Here is a 17866-nt window from a genome sequence, read left to right as displayed (position 1 = left end):
GCCATGGATGGCGCGCTTCACAGGGATGCTGCTGGCCACTTTACTGCCGCGGTCAACGCTGGCGCTTCCTTTTCAAAATTGGACATCCATTCTATGTACGAGGACTTTGTTGTGGTACGTTGATATGATGCGACAATCTGATCCATGCTCAACTGCGTGCTTGTGCAGCTTTTCGGCTGGGACCTCAAGTCCTTGTGGCAAACCGCAAACCAACAACGCTGTCACGCACTCGTTCGGGCAGGTAAAGTTGGGGCTACCCTCGAAGCGTATCGATATATGATGGACATGAGTGATGAACCTACGAAGGCCATCTTCCGTGCTTGGGTTCCTGGCAAGTCTTCTGCGTGCCACTCATACTGCAATTCTCACTTATGTGTCTTTTAGCTCTCGATGAAGAATGAGCTAAATGCCCACAAAGGTGTTGCCCTCGCGACGAGTACCCTTCTGATTTGTACCCGGAACTGTTTATGTGCTATATCACAACATGCAAGTAGACCCAAGATCATGGAGTATTCCCTACGGACTTGATAGTATGCAACAACTTCCGAGCCAGTATAGTGATGTTTGGACAACTCGCTGTCAAGAGTTTCAAAGTTGACACAATCCGCTACTTGCTTATGGTTATTGCCGATGATGCTAGTTATCGAACAAAACTGACAAATAGATATGGATATCACGAGAGTTTGAGGATGGGAGAAGAAACGTCTTGTGAGCGTACACAATATTACCGAAGGAGTTTGTGCCGGTAACACAGTGGTGAACTTTACCGGGTCAGATGGTTCACCAAGTCACTTGTCCACATTGGCGATGTTTAGCATTCAAGATCTTAGGATCGGGTTGGTGTCGTGCCTCTACGTCCGTCCAAAAACGTAATTTTTCGTCCCGGGACGACGTTTTGATCGGCCCAATGTGCATCAAAATTCTGCACTTACCTCAAGTAAACATGCACTGCTTGTAATACGCAGCCCAAAGTATCTGTTCGTACTTTTATTTTTCTTATCGAACTAACATCTACTTGCTTACCAAATTTGTACATCATGCAACGTGGCACTTTTTCCTCGAGTGGTGATGTCACTCAAGGAAAAAGTGCCACGTTTTTCATCATGTGACTGCGGGGCGATCTAGAAGTCTTTGACTTTAACTTCGACTTTCATCATGGACGAGTAAACGCCTCCACCGCCAGATATCGACGCCTCCACACCTCCACCCCCACCATCAGCACCAACAAGCACACCAACATATTTATTGAAAGGCGTGGTCGGGAAAAAGGTCTAGAGGGGCGTTCAGTCTTTGCAATGGTGGCATTATGGTGCTGAGGTGCGCAGAGGTACATGTCATCGGATCTTGGCTTTGAACGTATGCAGAAGAGGAGGCAAAGGCGGATGAGACTTGGTACATCCAGTCGAATTAGCGGTGGATCGAAGTCCTCGTCGCATGGGGTGAGCTACCGTTCACCTTGAAGCGCCAGGATTTAGCTCACATACAAGTAAGGTGCACGAATTTCCACCACCACATTATTGATGCTTCATTGTTTGAATTGACCGTCTCCGACACGAAGATGAGCATCGATGTAGGCAGCCTAACGCTTCATATATTGTATGTCACAGGAGACACGTGGATTCATAGATGGAATAGAAATACGTGTCCCGCGTGAGTCTTGTAGCGTCAAGGTATCTGCGTCAAAGATATTGATATAAAACTTTTCACATATTGTTTCCGTCCCATTGTCTTTACTCCAATGTTCTGACGAGGTGGTCCCATGGGATGGAAGTCCATTCTTAACATTCGTCAGGTGCTGGTAATATGCCGGTAAGCCTGACGAGCGAACATTGTTCTGGACCCAAGCATGAGGAAGCGTCCTAGTTCTTGAGACGAAACATATTGAATTGGTTTTCCAAGCCTTGGAAAGGGAACGCGATCAAGTGCTTTAGCGAGAACGATATCATTCTTGAGTATGATGCGTTAGTTGTGTGTGGGTGCGATTGTACATAGAGAGCGAACCTTGAATAAATGATACACGAAGAAAAAGCATATGACTGATGGCCCGTATCCGGTATGTGAGTGTCACGGACGGAGACTAGAAGTGTATCTGTAGATCCGAGGAAAGAAGATAGCGCCGCGGAGCCATAATTAGATCCGGTTTGGACCGGACTTAGGCTTGTTCTCGTCGCTCGAGTCTCGAAGTATCTGCCTCGAGGCGTGCCATAATGGTTTTATATAAATGATGCGGGCCTATATTTTACTTGTTCCCACTGTTTGTTGCAAATCGCGATGACTTCGAGGAAAGGCAACTCATCGAAGGGTTCAACTCAAGAAACTCACACATCTAGTCAAGCAACAGCTACTGGAAGCTCGGTACGTGGCTTATGAGGTTGACTTCACTCCACTCCAAAACTGACATTGACATATCCTTCGTCTAGCATCGACCCCGTGGCCCAATCGGTCGGTTTCTGAAGAAGCTCAAGGAAGATGCGAAAAAGTTGAAGTCGGTGAGTCCACGAGAATGAATAACGAGCGTCCTGGAATGCGACTGAGATTGCAACAAGCGCTCGAGGGATTCCCGCAGCCTTAGCCCTGCTCCCCTAAGTGATGAACATGCTTTATCGACCCCGAACACCGAGGTAAGTTCTCATACTTGCCCTCGAGTCTCTGTCCTCCCTCTAAATTTTGGTGTTCGTGCACGTTCAGGCCGCTCCGTCTGTTGCGGAAGGGGAAGCTGATACCGAGTCGGCACTTCGGGGTGCACAGGAGGATGTGAAGCACATTCATCCACTTTCGGGACCTGCGACAACTGCGGCATCTGTTACCAAAGGCGCACAAGAGGATTTGCATGATGCTAGCAGTTTCCAGGAGACATATCTCAAACCCCTCAAGATATTCGACGATGTCATTGGGAAGATCGCGGATGTATGGGGCTTCCTTTCGATCGGAACCGAACTAATCCAGTTTCACAGCTACATCCATATGCAAAGATGGCGCTGGGCGTGTTATCTTGGACAGCCAAAGTATGCTTTCTCTTGATCTCTTCTTATCTCTCACCACTCATCAATCATCTGTGCAGATTATTCTAGCTCAAGCGGATCGCGACAAAGAAACACTTGCACTTCTCAAGAAGTTGTGTGACGTTTACGACTTCATGACACAAGACGAGAAGCTTAACCAAAAAATGTCTATGCGTGCTATCAGTGTCCTCGGAAAGATGTCTAAGCAGATCCGTGAATGCGCCCATTTCATCAGCAATTATTCGGAGACCAGCAACTTTTGTGAGTGTCACTCGCTGCTGCGCTCTGTACCTTCTCAAGCTTCTACCATCATCACAGGGAAGAGACTCGGAAAGAATGTCGTCTCAGAAACGACAGATACGATCCAAAAGTACAACGACGTGTTAAATAGTCTCATGCAAGACTTCCGGGACCAGATTTTGCTTGATATAGCCATGCAGGTCCACGACATAGATATACATGTCCACGACACAGGTGAGGATTCGGACGTCCTTGCGACTTGACATATATTCATATTTTTTTCAGAAGAAATACTGGTGCTCAGTGATATGACCTATGCAGAGTGCGCGGGACTAGATAGTAGGAAGGAGTGCCTTGAAGGGACGCGCACGGAAATCCTTTCCGAGATCACGGATTGGGTCAGGAGCACTGGGGACGACGTTCCACGCGTGCTGTGGCTATCTGGCCCTGCAGGCAAGGGAAAATCGGCGATCGCCCACACCATTGCTAAGTGGTTCGACGACGTGGGAGGGCTTGGTTCTTGCTACTCTTTTGACCGCGAGCGAGAAGCAGATCGTCGCCACGAAAAGATCTTTTCTACGATCGCGCGCGACCTGGCCGACCGTGACCCTCAAATGAGGCGAGCATTGGCAGATGCAGTTCGGGCCGCAAATTCGCTCAAGAAGACTGCGGATATCATCCAACAGTGGCAGAAACTCCTCATTGAACCACTGAAGAAGTCATCTGGGTCGACTGGGGAGCCCATCGTGATCGTGATTGATGCACTGGACGAGAGTGGCGAAGCAAAGACACGGAGAGACCTCCTCCATATTTTAGCTGACAAACATAAAAAATCCGGCATTCCCAGAATCACAGACCTCCCAGACAACTTCCGCTTCATCGTGACCTCTCGCCCGCTTGATGACATCAATAACGAGTTTCACGGTGTTCGGCATATTCGACCGATGTCGATGGATGAAATTCCAACAGAATTCGCAGAGCGCGACATCCGTGCTTACGTATCCGACGAGTTGGAAGATCTGGATTTTCAGGACGAAGAGTTTGAAGTCCTCGCTAAGAAAGCTGATGGACTTTTCGAGTGGGCGCGTCTCGCTTGCGAATACATCAAAGAGCGTCATACTGCGCTATCTCGAAAGGATTGCTACGAGGCTGTGGTGTCAAACATTTCCACTGAGCGAAGCGTGCTGTTGCACAATATGTATCGCCTCATTTTAACAGATATGATGCATAGGAATACATCCAGCAATGTCCAGCATTCGCAGAAACTGCGTTCGACTGCGCCGGCGATATTTTGCTCGGTAATGGCACAAATACTAGGCACAGCTGAGCCTCTCACTTTAGCTTCCCTGAACGCCATGAGGGACCATTTCCCAAACCCAGAGGACCATCTCGATGTGGGGCTTGTGGTAAAAACCATGGGCTCCCTCCTCAGCGGCACCACCAACGCAGATTCCCCAATCCGACCCCTTCATGCATCCTTCCGCGATTTCTTGACAGACGAATCATCCAGTGGAGAGTTTTTCGTCGACGTGTCGATGGCGCAACGCGACCTTGCATTTGCGTCACTTCGAGTGATGGAACAGGGTCTTCGCTTCAACATCTGTAATTTAAAGTCGTCGTATCTACCTAATAGTGAAGACCCCGGACTGCAAGAACGAGTCAAAAAATGCATCCCCCAACATCTGTCGTATTCCTGTCGATTTTGGACTTCGCACGTACTAGACACAGCCTTCGACGAGGAGCTTGCGAAAGAGATAACATTGTTCTTCGAGCACGAGCGGGTCTTTTTCTGGCTCGAGTCACTGGCCCTGATCGATGCGCTGAGCAGTGCAGTTAGTGCCCTTCCGCTCGTTTCCCGCTGGCTAAAGGTCAGTACATTACTACGGAGGGTCAGATAAAAGCCCTCATGTGCATCCCCAGGACCATTCCGAATTCGCAAACGTCTCATCGACTGCAATGGACGTACAAAGGTTCATTCAAGTCTTCGGCAACCTGATTCTACACAGCACACCACATCTATATGTATCAGCACTCCCGTTTTCACCTGCCAATTCTCTGTTATGGAGAAAGTTTTGTTCACAATTTCCGAATGTTCTTCATGTGGTATCCGGACGTGATACGGACTGGCCAGCTGCTCAGACCTTGCTCATTGGGCACACGAATTGGGTCAACTCGGTCTCGTTCTCGCCGGACAGCACTCGCATCGTCACTGGTTCAAGGGATAACACCGTTCGGCTGTGGGATGCAGGGACGGGGAAGCCAGTCGGTGAGCCCTTGCGGGGGCACACTGATTCAGTCACCTCGGTCTCGTTCTCGCCGGACGGCACTCGCATCGTCACTGGTTCTTGGGATAATACCGTTCGGCTGTGGGATGCAGGGACGGGAAAGCCAGTCGGTGAGCCCTTGCGGGGGCACACTTCATCAGTCAACTCGGTCTCGTTCTCGCCGGACGGCACTCGCATCGTCACCGGTTCTTGGGATCGCACCGTTCGGCTGTGGGATGCAGGGACGGGGAAGCCAGTCGGTGAGCCCTTGCGGGGGCACACTGATTCAGTCAACTCGGTCTCGTTCTCGCCGGACGGCACTCGCATCGTCACCGGTTCTTCGGATAACACCGTTCGGCTGTGGGATGCAGGGACGGGGAAGCCAGTCGGTGAGCCCTTGCGGGGGCACACACATTGGGTCAACTCGGTCTCGTTCTCGCCGGACGGCACTCGCATCGTCACCGGTTCTTCGGATAACACCGTTCGGCTGTGGGATGCAGGGACGGGGAAGCCAGTCGGTGAGCCCTTGCGGGAGCACACTTCATCAGTCACCTCGGTCTCGTTCTCGCCGGACGGCACTCGCATCGTCACCGGTTCTTGGGACACCGTTCAGCTGTGGGATGCAGGGACGGGGAAGCCAGTCGGTGAGCCCTTGCGGGGGCACACTTCATCAGTCACTTCGGTCTCGTTCTCGCCGGACGGCACTCGCATCGTCACCGGTTCAAGGGATAACACCGTTCGGCTGTGGGATGCAGGGACGGGGAAGCCAGTCGGTGAGCCCTTGCGGGGGCACACTGATTCAGTCACCTCGGTCTCGTTCTCGCCGGACGGCACTCGCATCGTCACCGGTTCAAGGGATAACACCGTTCGGCTGTGGGATGCAGGGACGGGGAAGCCAGTCGGTGAGCCCTTGCGGGGGCACACTTCATCAGTCACTTCGGTCTCGTTCTCGCCGGACGGCACTCGCATCGTCACCGGTTCAAGGGATAACACCGTTCGGCTGTGGGATGCAGGGACGGGGAAGCCAGTCGGTGAGCCCTTGCGGGGGCACACTTCATCAGTCACCTCGGTCTCGTTCTCGCCGGACGGCACTCGCATCGTCACCGGTTCTTGGGATCGCACCGTTCGGCTGTGGGATGCAGGGACGGGGAAGCCAGTCGGTGAGCCCTTGCGGGGGCACACTGATTCAGTCAACTCGGTCTCGTTCTCGCCGGACGGCACTCGCATCGTCACCGGTTCTTCGGATAACACCGTTCGGCTGTGGGATGCAGGGACGGGGAAGCCAGTCGGTGAGCCCTTGCGGGGGCACACTTCATCAGTCACCTCGGTCTCGTTCTCGCCGGACGGCACTCGCATCGTCACTGGTTCTTGGGATAACACCGTTCGGCTGTGGGATGCAGGGACGGGGAAGCCAGTCGGTGAGCCCTTGCGGGGGCACACTTCATCAGTCAACTCGGTCTCGTTCTCGCCGGATGGCACTCGCATCGTCACCGGTTCTTCGGATACCACCGTTCGGCTGTGGGATGCAGGGACGGGGAAGCCAGTCGGTGAGCCCTTGCGGGGGCACACTTCATCAGTCATCTCGGTCTCGTTCTCGCCGGACGGCACTCGCATCGTCACCGGTTCTTCGGATAACACCGTTCGGCTGTGGGATGCAGGGACGAAGCAGCTATCGCAACAGTGCGCCCAGTCAGACCTTCCAACATTATCAGATGAACGGCGCAAGATCGAGGCCACCGATACCATGCGGTCGAACAACCGGAACAATCACTTCATTCGCTTCTCGTCCAACTCTATCCACGCTCTATGCAATACCTTTGAGTTAACGGAGGGAGCATTCCATGACGACCACAGTTCGACCCCTTTGACCTCCTTTTTCCTGAAACGTGATAGTGGATGGGTAGTAGGGCCCAAAAATCAGCTCTTATTCTGGGTACCCCCCGCTTCTCGACACGGATTTTACAACCCTGCAACTACATTGGTGATACCCAGAGGAGGTCCCGAGCTTGATTTGAGGTGCATGGCACATGGACAGTACTGGCACAAGTGTCGAGTGGAGTGAGTCTTCTCAAAGCCCTTTCCGTCCCTCGCACTGAAATCAACACTTGCAGGCCTTAGTAATGGCGCTGATTGCAGCAATAGATCAATTATGGAGATTTCAGATACAATTTCAACGTGACTCCGAGTATACAGTGTATTATACCTCGGCGCTCGCATTCTATTCTATACTCAATATCTTATCCAAGTCTAGGGTTGTCCGACCAAACGGCTTAGGCTTTTTGGAGAGCTGACGGTCGGACTCCTATGGTGCATGATGTTCGTGCTGGTTTGTGAGAGCATGCAGCGACAGACAAGGCATGCTGATTCCATCAGAGATGTGATTGCGCGTGTCCCCCTGGATTGTCTCAAGTATAGTATAGCATTGGTGTTTCCACGTTGCGTACTGAGAAGCTGAACAGAAAGACGTCGTGGTTGTGAACATCCGTCACAATGCAAAAGGAAGAGTCCGAGCACACGGCGCGCCGCAGCGCTTTGTATTTTAACTGACTTCGCTGGGATTTCAGTGTGCTTGTGATTTCATGCGGACGTTGTGCCATGAGTCCACCATGTACAACACCCGTTGGCCATGACAGGTGCGATCGATTGTTTCGTATCATTGAAGCACTGCCTGAAAAACTAGGTAAACGCCGGGGGTACTGTTGCCTGGATTATCGATTAGTTCCTTCACTAAATTGGCACGAAGCTCGGTGAAGATTTTTGCTACCATATTTCGGACAGTGGTATCACTAGGGAGCGGCCATCTAACCTCCAAAAATCGAAAGAGCCGTACAATGCCAGGGGTTTCGTCAGTGGTCGTGTAGAGCGCTAGACTTGATAAACGATAAGTACTCGGAACATCCAAAACTTAGATATAAAATTACCACAATAAAAACAAACCCTCCCGCTTCCTGCAGAATAGCCCACAAGTACAAATCATATCGAGTATCTCTCGTGCTACACAACACCACCAGTTGATATATGCACGCGCTCCTGGAAAGACATCGGAATCATGCTGGGACCTGCATCTGAATGGGCCATGAGCCTAGTATGATATTCTCGCACACTAAGGATCAGGCGTGGTCCCAGGACAAACATCTGAGCAAGCGTGAAAATTTGAAGAAAACCAAGATAAATCTGAGTTCCCGGGGAGTATTTGTCCTACAGAAATGATGATTCGGAAACGTGGTTACATGCAGAGATCAGGGATAGGTCGACATACCGCTGATATCGTTGGCGACATATAACCGAGCTTTAAGCAAGCAGCAGCAAGCATGCTGACACATACAGAACTTCAGCGGGAAACGACGATCACGTTCATATCATGAGCTCACCTCGCAAAGTATCCCACGTGAGTTTTCAACAATACCGTAAAACAGTCCTTTATACTCTGTCCTGCCGAGTGTCTTGGTAGTTCACGGAAGTGCTTTACAGCGATCCGGACAGCGAGACACAGCGTGAGGACCTCCCTTGCAGTGCCGATTATCCAAGATATGGAACCCAGAAGGACTGCGTCTCCCTCGAATTTAATAGCGCACTGATAGGTCCCGGAGAGAACAAGCTCCTCTGGAATTCATCAATGAGCCGGATGCACTTTGAAAGTCTGTCATCTATAAGCATACTTACCCCCTGAAAAATGCTTCATCGTTATTGCGGCTACCAGTATATTGACAATACCAACAGCCAGGAAGGCGATAAGCAGAATTATCAGCACCTTTCTGGAATGCTGATACATGGCGTGCAACCGAGCAATCATGATGACTAGCATGACGTTTCAGCCAAGTCAATATCACTGAGGAATTGCAATTGCATTTCTCACCTTCCAGCATTGTAATTACGATCACACCTATCCAATCTAGTGCAGCGTACATAATCTGACCTGAAAATCAAGTGAGCGCCTGACCTCGGATGATCACATACTTGTAACAGACTCACAACTGTGACAGTCATTATGTTCGAACCAAAAAGTTGGTCAAGGATCTCACTCACCCCTACATAGGGTAACAGTTAACTCAATGGGGATGGCAGAAATTAGCGCAGAATACTCACTACATCTGTCACCAAGATGGGGAGACTTACTGTATGACATAGGTCAGAAGAAAACACATAGTAAATGTGAGGAGACGTACTAAGCATGTTGATACTGATGGTGAGAGATAACCGGCGATTAGTACGACATCGTTTTCTTAGCCTTCCAAACATACACGGCATGAATTATTCCAACATAGCGCACCTAGGAGATCTTCGAGTCAGCACAACTTAGCGATTTGTAATGTGAGTTACACACACTGAGATATAGAAAAGTCATCAGGGACCAGCGTTGCCTCTGTTGCGAAAGAATTGTATTTTCACATTGTTCTTCTAGTGCGGGACTCTGCTCACCCAGATTAGTTCGACTTACGAAAATCACTTAGCCAGTTAGCCACACCATTACTAATGGCACCAACTAACCTCTTGTCCGAATGTCAGTGCTAGAATTTTCATAAGGATATCAGTTGTTCTGTAATACTATATTACTCACCCCAATCATACATCAACACAGCAGAGGAGGCAACTGCGAAACCGCAGCCAGGGTTAGATTGATGTATCACCCTCTTCGTTTACGATCTAACTCCACGAACCTGCAAAACAACTAGCGATGTGACTCGCATTGATAGAAGGCCACCAACTGGGATCATTTGAAATTAAGGTCATTGTGTTGTAGACCGGTGTGAGGGAGCGACAAACTTGGTGGACGTACATCGATGGCATTTGTGATAGATATATCACCTTGGAGCGCTTTTTTGACCGAAAGGAGGGTTGCATGCTACTGCCTTGATTTCCCAAAGTAAACATTGCCGCACAAAGTCAAATAGGAAGGGAAAGTCGATCCAGGATTGGGAGGTTTCGGTGGTGAATTTGCAAAACAGTCATGGGCAGAGTGTTTGAACACTGCAAAAGCTCAACGATCTAACGCTCCCCTGAAAAGATGGGATACGCTACCATCGAAGAGATCTTCCATCCCGACCGGCATTGGCACTCTCTGCCTCGCTGATCTCGGCTCTGGGGACGCAACAACTCTTTCACATTCTGTCGGGATGATGCTAGTCAGACATGGAAAACACAGCAAGTCCACATGAAGCAAGCAAATGGATTACGCCCCACCCGGGTCTGGGCTGCCAAGACATCACTCAGCCTGAATGTCAAATCTCCTTGCTCCTCGGCGATGAGCCCCTCGAGATCTTTATATTATAACTAGGATTCCAAAAATAGTAAGCGTGAAACTTATCTGCCTGATGCGTATCGCGCACACCATACCAAATTTGTGCAGTTGAAACTTGATGCGGTGATGATGCCATCAATTTTCACAGCTTGATACTACGAGCCATTTCATAGCAAAATTTTATAAACCGGGATTGGTATCTGGCGAATAGCGTACGACGCAATCAAAATCACAAGGTATGTGTTGATACTAGCGGCAGTGAGCGACGACATGCAACAAGGATGCTCGGGGCATTGATGCGATGATCGCAAAAATCGCGATGCTACTAGTATATCTGAAGAGTCAGAGTCCAACTTATGTTCCGGTTAAACCGTCGGACAAGAGTCGGAGGTGTTTGTGCTTGTTGAATTCAAAGGCTTCCGACTTACTTCACTCTTCCTCAAGCACAGCCATTTCCAATGGAACCAGTAGGACAAGAATACTCTCTCTGGGCATGAGAAGGCGAATCTCTATGCTTTCTCCTTTTGTTGATCCTATCACAGGAGCGGAATGACCTCTATACTCTAAGTTCTCTTCGATGATCTCCCAGTCAAACAGGCTTTTTATTATCTCGAGCCCACCATGCGCGTCGCAAGGCATTTCATTGAGTGTGTATTTGTTCATGACTTCTGCTCTTACCTAGCACTGAGCATCGCTTCTCAGCATTGTCATCCTATTGGAGATATGAGGCTGTCCAGGAAACGTCACCGTCGACACACTCGGTCTATCTCTCGCCAATGTCTCAACTATAGTCTTTGTCATACACATCCGAGTACGTATACTGAATCTATCTGTCGACTATCATCCTCATCTAGATGCACAGGGTCTCTACCAACATCCCATCTCAAAACTCGTAGAGTTCAGTCGATGTGTACCAAATCAACCCAATATAAATTTTAAAATATTTGGTAGTATGTACACAAAGCGGAAAGGCTTCAAGAGGGCAACAACATCGGTATGTCAATCCCGCATACATTATTTGCTCGTGAATGAAACAGCACGCAGGACACTTCCGCCAGATACACGAACGCGTCATGGACCGCCTCAGACGAATCTCCCGAATTTGAGCAATTCCCTCTCACCTCCATATATGACCACTCTGTTCGAGAGGTGTTCTCTTGCGTGCTTTATAAATTGATCGATCCCCTGCCATATCTGTTAAATATCTTTTGCTCTGTATGTGCCTTCATTGCTACTTATCTCCACATGTACATCTCATCGCTTGCAGAACACAGCATCTCCAAAAGCTTTCCTATTCAATACATCCAGTTGCAACAGATGCCTGTCGATTGTCCCCAATGCTAGCACCAACGCCACCACCCATAGCCACGACATCAACTCCCACCTCTGGCACCACTCCCTCCGGAACATCGCCACTCACCTCATCGACGTCCCCCGTTCCAGGAACTACGCTCACGTACCATCTCGTCATGCCGCACCTTGCATTGCTGGCACTCCTTCCGACGACGGTGTATGATATGCGCAGGGGTCTAGTCGAGTGGAATGTTGTATGGTTTAGGGTGGTGTTAGGGAGATATGGGAATCTAGGCTGCACGGAGTCGGTGTTGGCTAGTGTTTTACCTTTGAAAGTAACATTCACTGCAGCCTGTAGTAGGCTTTGATCATTGGACGATCAGATGAAGGCCGATAGTCAGAAATGGCAGTCGAGAACATCATCGCCCGCGAACTTCCTTGCACGTATCACATTTCAGATTGACAATTGCGACTTCTTTGGGTGCCGATTGCACCGGAAGATAAGCTAATGCCGTGTTCATGCACATGACTCATGCACTTGTCCTCGATTGCATCCGATTCATATGCATGTTCACCCTGCTAAAGTCGCCTTGGACCATACTACGCATATTGTTGAAAGCAGATCCACTTCCTGCCTGGCACAGTGAGCTTTTCTATAGTGAATTGGTTTGCATCTTCAAGTTGGCCCTTCAAATTGACTGATAGGTTCATCTTTCTCATACTCTTCAAAGTTTCCATCACAGATGAGCTGATACACATTCCCCATAGTTGTAAATTTGCCCAAAACTACAAAACCTGTCGTTGACTGTGTCTCAAATTCCCCTCTGCGTCTTTTGACAATAATGAGGTGATTCACCTACTTACGCTGTGTCCAACTCGTTGATCGGAGGCTTATTCGGTGCATCAAGTTTCTCGACTTTGCGCAACCTTACGAGCCAGATTACTCGAAAGGATCCATATCCTCTAGAAGGAGGAGCATTTGGGACTGTGTGGCGGTGTATTTTGCGCACCGAGGACACGGAAATTGAGGTGCGAGACTTATTAGTGGATGCATGCAAAATGTAATTCTGATCTGTAAGGTAGGTTGCGGTAAAGACTTTGCGAATGCATTCTAATGGAAGGAAGGAAAACGTTAGTATGTTTGTTGATGATAGCTTGAAATCCTTCCATTTTCCACAGGTGCACCGAGAGCTGGCCATATGGAGGCGATTGAACCATGAAAATATAGTCCCGCTCCTTGGAATTGCATCGGGCTTTGGCCCAGACAATTCAATCTCAATGGTGTCCATTTGGTTCACAAATGGAACGCTCACTTCGTATCTCGCTCGGAAGCGCGAAACACTTCACCATAGACCACGTTTGGAACTTGTCAGTATTTGTGCCACCAATGATTAACCCACACAAATACTCATCGTTTATCCAAGCTCAGAGACATTGCAGCCGGCGTGCAATACTGTATGGATGTACTTCCAGACGTGCTGTCAGCAAACTTATTTATTGTTTCTTGTTACCACAGTACACGCATCTGAGGTGGTGCACGGTGACCTGTCGGGCGTAAGCTGATTTTTATTGCATTGTGTATCACTGTGAACATAACTCCCAAACAGAACAACGTCTTGATTAATGGCCAGGGCAAAGCGTGTCTTACTGACTTCGGTCTGTCCACCGCGTCTGGAGGTTTCCAAGGTACTTCATATTTTGGAGCTGGACGCCATGGAGCTATACGCTGGGTTGCTCCGGAGATCATAGTTGGCGTTGGTCAACATTCTACCTTTGCAAGCGACATATATTCATTTGGCAGTATCATGCTGCAGGTAAGCTTTGCTTCATCAGGCACGTATAAGGTTAATTCTCGACTATGAAGGTCCTCTCCGGCGAAGTTCCTTGGTCAGAAGTAGCGATCGAGCACGTCATCGTCCAAAAACTCACTGATGGGCAAGTTCCAAGACGCCCTTCGATTGTCTCTCGAACCCACTGGGCTTTCATTCGAAAATGTTGGTCACCAAGTCCCCGAAATGCAACTCGTCCATCTTCTCGTCCATCTGCCCCCGAAATTGTCGATTTTCTGAACTCTCGATTACATGGCAAGATGTCTTGCTTCTTTCGGCTGACGATATAATGATTCGGTATTTCAGTCTGGCGCAGCTCTGATTCAGTTTTACGTCGTGTCGCACAATCCATGATTCGTGGGGTTATGGCACCAATTGCTCGTCCAGAAAAGCCCAGAAGTGATACCGATAGAGCTCCCCAACGTTTGAACGATAGTGCAACAAACATTGTGGTCATGCAAGAAAATGCTGAGCCAAACAGCAATGACATATTCTTAATTTCGAACGAAAATGTTTCCTATCATGCGTTTGTACACGACGACACTAGGAATGCAGATACCGATGTTGAGAATATGTTTGTGATTTTATCTCTATAAACTATCGGCTAATAGTCATTGTGCAGGAATGATCCATCCCGTCATCAGTCAAGATGTTAATATCAATCAACAGAGCTTGCAGGCCAGCGCTAGCGCAAACACCCATCTTGTTTTGAAAAAACAGGAAATACCCCAGGATTTTGAGGGTGACCTAGTCAACCAGATAAGTCGGCTTCATACATTCCCGGCAACAGCCGGAAGTTCCGGGGACATATGGCAATGTCATCTCTATACCGCGGACTTGGGAAAAGTGCAGGTAAATTACACGCACACTATTGTCGATAGCCATTGACTTGCCTAACCTGCAGGTCGCTGTTAAAGCGCTTCGTCGATTTGGTGTATCAAGCCCTGTTATGCGAAGAAGCCTACTTCAGGAGTGTCGACGGTGGATCAAACTTGAGCATAGAAATATTATTCACATCTACGGCATGACTTCCGGGTTCAGTGTCTTTCCAGCCGTGGTTACCACGTGGATGCGCGATGGAACTCTAACAGAGTACTTGGACCGTCAATACTCGTATCTTACATCGCGGGGCAGGTTTCACCTTGTTCGTGTTTTTGTAACAACCATCCTGGGTATCCTGATGATGTGCTACACAGCTAAATGACGTAGCAAGTGGACTCTGCTACCGTCAGTGGTTTCTTTTGCTTTGGATGGCCACCGGCCTATTAATATGTCGATTTGAATAGTTCACTCCCAAGATATTGTACATGGTAATCTAACTGGTGTAAGAGCTGTGGTGATATCTTCGACGGACGCTTCAGGCTAACGTCTCATTAGTCCAATGTGTTGATTGATGAGAGCGGGGGAGCTCGTTTGGCAGATTACGGCATTGCGCTTATAATCGCTGCTGCTACAGATATGGGGACATCCACAACGGAGAGTTACAATAGCCCCAACGCAGCACGATGGGCTGCTCCCGAGTTGATTCTTTCGGAGGATTCGGATGATGAAATAGAACCTGATCCCACGAAGTTTTCCGACGTCTATTCCTTTGGTTGTATTATGCTTCAAGTGAGTTCATGGTCTGCCTTAAAAGTATGTGCAATTTTGAATATTACGTCAAGATACTAGTGGGCCGACTGCCCTATTGGTGGCTTCGGTTGAGCATTCATGTGTACCGTGAAAGGGAACGGGGAAGGCTACCAATGCGGTATGATGCAGACGTTCCCAAGCTCGAGGTATCCCACCAAAATTTTCTCGAAAGATGCTGGGAGTCCCTTCCCCTCTCCCGCCCATCGAGCGTTGAAGCTGCTGAATTTGTAGCTGCTGAGCTTCAGGGATTAGCCTAGCCGTACTGAGGGTGCTCCTTTGAATCACAGCATGAAGGAGCTTGGTGTCGTTCTTCATCTTGATGGGTAGTTATTGCAGATAACTTAATGTGATCGTTCTTGTCTCTGCCTTGAAACATATTGGACGGACAACTCTTCTACGCCAGAGTTGATAGACGAACGAGATGTGATATCATCGAGAAACCCTGAGCATAGCACTTCGTACGAAAGATTGACAATCCGCTTTATGGTCCATGACCAGTCTATAAATTTCGCACACCGGTGTTAGCAGCTACATCTGTATTACATAAATGCCACACCCACACCCAACTGCTATGACTATGGCCACGAGGATGGACGTCTAACATTGTAAGTTCTACTGTCATTACGGTATATAATTGTAGAATTGTCATATCCATACTGTCATCAACAAGTTCCGCTTCGCAACAGTATAGTCTTGTGGAAGATCAAATGTGATGAACGTCTTGGTTTCAACCTTCTTCCAATCGTTGCAAACAGAAAGAACTATTTTTGCAAATGACCGTGTCCCCTTCAATCGTATCAATAGGTAAGCAATGCACGATTTCGGAAGGACAGGATTCTTGCTTTCCCCTTGGATCATGGCATAGTTGATGATACCCAAAGAGTAGGCGTACCGATTTGTCCCAGTCCTCTCAAGGACAGGAAAAGAAGGGCCGTCAATTGTCAAGCCATTTATTTTGAATGCATTGCAACGAAACGTTGCGCGATCTTGGATGGATGTCGCTGGGGGGATTAATCTAGTGACAAGGTCGATCGGTATGACGAGGAGCTGTATACGCAAACCCCTGTTTGTCAAAGCGAACTCGCGTTTTTCATCTGTTGCAAGGCTTCTATCGTAGTGAGGATGTCCTAAGTAGCATGCTGGAGCAGAGGGGAATGCAGTGGACAGTCTGTGTATCTGTGCGGGTTTTCCGGCCCAATTCAGGACTCCTGGTTCGTTTGATACCTGCATGATTGCTTCAACGAGCCTGAAAAACGCACGTTGGGCGCCTTCCCCATATGCGATCGGAATGCTGACATCGAAAATTCCCATGAGGGAATAAGCTACATCCTCGCTTCTAGTCGTTTTTCTGTCTGCTGCCCATACCATTCTTGTGTCGACCTGGAAAGGACCAGGGACAAAGGCTTGCAGATCTTGTGATGAGATACTGGTGACTTCGGTGATGATGTCCAAGATCGGCTGATCGGCAGCAGGGCGATCCTTGTCGATTGTGTAGTTTGTTAGCGGTATCCAATCTTTGCGGAAGAATCTTATTTTCCTAGGAGCGAGTAGCTCTTGTAAGGTCCATCCTCGAGTGAACCACTCGTCGTTATGAAATTGATCTACGGAGGTCGTTTCGGCAAGGTAGGTGATGCAGATGTGTGCATTGCGATACCACCTAAACATACACCGGAGAGATTCGTCCAGCTCAGAGCTGCTGGTCTTGTCAATGCAGCAAGTGTCTGACCAGACGAGCTCCACTCCATAAACTTTGTTGGCGACCCGGCAGAACTCTCTCAACTTGTCCCAGCCTGGCCCATCCAGTGTTTTGCCGCTCATTATGTCTTGAAAGCTTGGTTCTAGTGAAAGCCAGCGGTGCGAAAGGATGCCATATTTCAATTGTTCTCTGATCTTCCCTCCGATCGCTGCACTTCTGTCGATTGGGTGATTCAGATCAGCTTCTGTAATGTGGTCGATATGAGGTTGATAAAGACGCTTCAATGAGTCTCTCTCGAGGAGCTTCATCTGCGGCAAGTATAGCAGGCGGACAGGCACTTCATCGAAAATATAACGGTTGAAGGCATCTTCAACATCGCGGAGTCCCATAGCCTACTAGTTCTCGTCAGGCTCGATCAGAATTCTGTGTTTCCACGACAGTCACGACTCACCCCTTGTCCAGGACGACTCGGATGGTCGTTCCAAAAGTTGAATCAAGGTAACTGCTGGACATGCATGTGTGGTCTCTCGACCCACTACTAGTAGTCTGAAGTCCTGCATAATGCATAATGACCCAGCCACGGTTACGGTAATGACCGGCATTACCTGATTGACACAGCCTCAGGGCCTAGGCCTTACTAAGGGCAAGTTGGCATGCTGTGTTCATCAACG

General features: G+C 48.9%; 5 protein-coding genes across 5 annotated transcripts; 4 read left to right on the top strand and 1 right to left on the bottom strand.

Moving 5' to 3' along the window:
- Positions 1 to 7250: 7250 nt before the first annotated feature.
- Positions 7251 to 7568, top strand: F5891DRAFT_950065 (uncharacterized protein; the record flags this gene model as incomplete). The annotated part of the gene is made up of 1 exon (XM_041374922.1): positions 7251 to 7568. One exon carries the CDS (start codon positions 7251 to 7253, stop codon positions 7566 to 7568), a length of 318 nt encoding a protein of 105 aa, XP_041227326.1.
- A 3478-nt stretch (positions 7569 to 11046) lies between these two features.
- F5891DRAFT_1127984 (uncharacterized protein) lies at positions 11047 to 12357 on the top strand (the record flags this gene model as incomplete). The annotated part of the gene is made up of 7 exons (XM_041364235.1): positions 11047 to 11137; positions 11314 to 11394; positions 11474 to 11556; positions 11608 to 11695; positions 11833 to 11964; positions 12054 to 12277; positions 12304 to 12357. 7 exons carry the CDS (start codon positions 11047 to 11049, stop codon positions 12355 to 12357), a joined length of 753 nt encoding a protein of 250 aa, XP_041227325.1.
- Positions 12358 to 13175: 818 nt separating this feature from the next.
- Positions 13176 to 14157, top strand: F5891DRAFT_950143 (kinase-like domain-containing protein; the record flags this gene model as incomplete). Its single annotated transcript, XM_041374931.1, has 5 exons — positions 13176 to 13406; positions 13463 to 13493; positions 13555 to 13592; positions 13646 to 13852; positions 13903 to 14157. The coding sequence occupies 5 exons, from the start codon at positions 13176 to 13178 to the stop codon at positions 14155 to 14157; spliced, it is 762 nt and encodes a 253-aa protein (XP_041227324.1).
- An 82-nt stretch (positions 14158 to 14239) lies between these two features.
- Positions 14240 to 15998, top strand: F5891DRAFT_229572 (kinase-like domain-containing protein). The gene is made up of 5 exons (XM_041371013.1): positions 14240 to 14719; positions 14772 to 15011; positions 15064 to 15094; positions 15154 to 15191; positions 15245 to 15998. Exons 1-5 carry the CDS (start codon positions 14492 to 14494, stop codon positions 15536 to 15538), a joined length of 831 nt encoding a protein of 276 aa, XP_041227323.1. The 5' UTR covers positions 14240 to 14491; the 3' UTR covers positions 15539 to 15998.
- Positions 15999 to 16041: 43 nt separating this feature from the next.
- Positions 16042 to 17763, bottom strand: F5891DRAFT_1144270 (uncharacterized protein). Its single transcript, XM_041364971.1, has 2 exons — positions 17647 to 17763; positions 16042 to 17590 (listed from the first exon to the last, which is right to left on the bottom strand). Exon 2 carries the CDS (start codon positions 17582 to 17584, stop codon positions 16145 to 16147), a length of 1440 nt encoding a protein of 479 aa, XP_041227322.1. The 5' UTR covers positions 17585 to 17590; positions 17647 to 17763; the 3' UTR covers positions 16042 to 16144.
- Between the last annotated feature and the right edge of the window lie 103 nt (positions 17764 to 17866).

Source organism: Suillus fuscotomentosus (assembly GCF_016647785.1).
Source record: "Suillus fuscotomentosus strain FC203 chromosome Unknown F5891scaffold_20, whole genome shotgun sequence".
Lineage (NCBI taxonomy): Eukaryota > Fungi > Basidiomycota > Agaricomycetes > Boletales > Suillaceae > Suillus > Suillus fuscotomentosus.
The sequence above is the reverse complement of the archived record's forward strand: the minus strand, read 5'-3'. Positions and strand labels throughout refer to the sequence as shown.

Excerpts from the sequence above, each read along its gene's own strand:
- F5891DRAFT_229572 (XM_041371013.1), top strand. The coding sequence starts at position 14,492 with ATGATCCATCCCGTCATCAGTCAAGATGTTAATATCAATCAACAGAGC. Across the intron at positions 14,720-14,771 it reads CGGACTTGGGAAAAGTGCAG|GTCGCTGTTAAAGCGCTTCG; the intron begins GTAAATTACACG and ends CCTAACCTGCAG. Across the intron at positions 15,095-15,153 it reads AGCAAGTGGACTCTGCTACC|TTCACTCCCAAGATATTGTA; the intron begins GTCAGTGGTTTC and ends CGATTTGAATAG.
- F5891DRAFT_1144270 (XM_041364971.1), bottom strand. The coding sequence starts at position 17,584 with ATGGGACTCCGCGATGTTGAAGATGCCTTCAACCGTTATATTTTCGAT.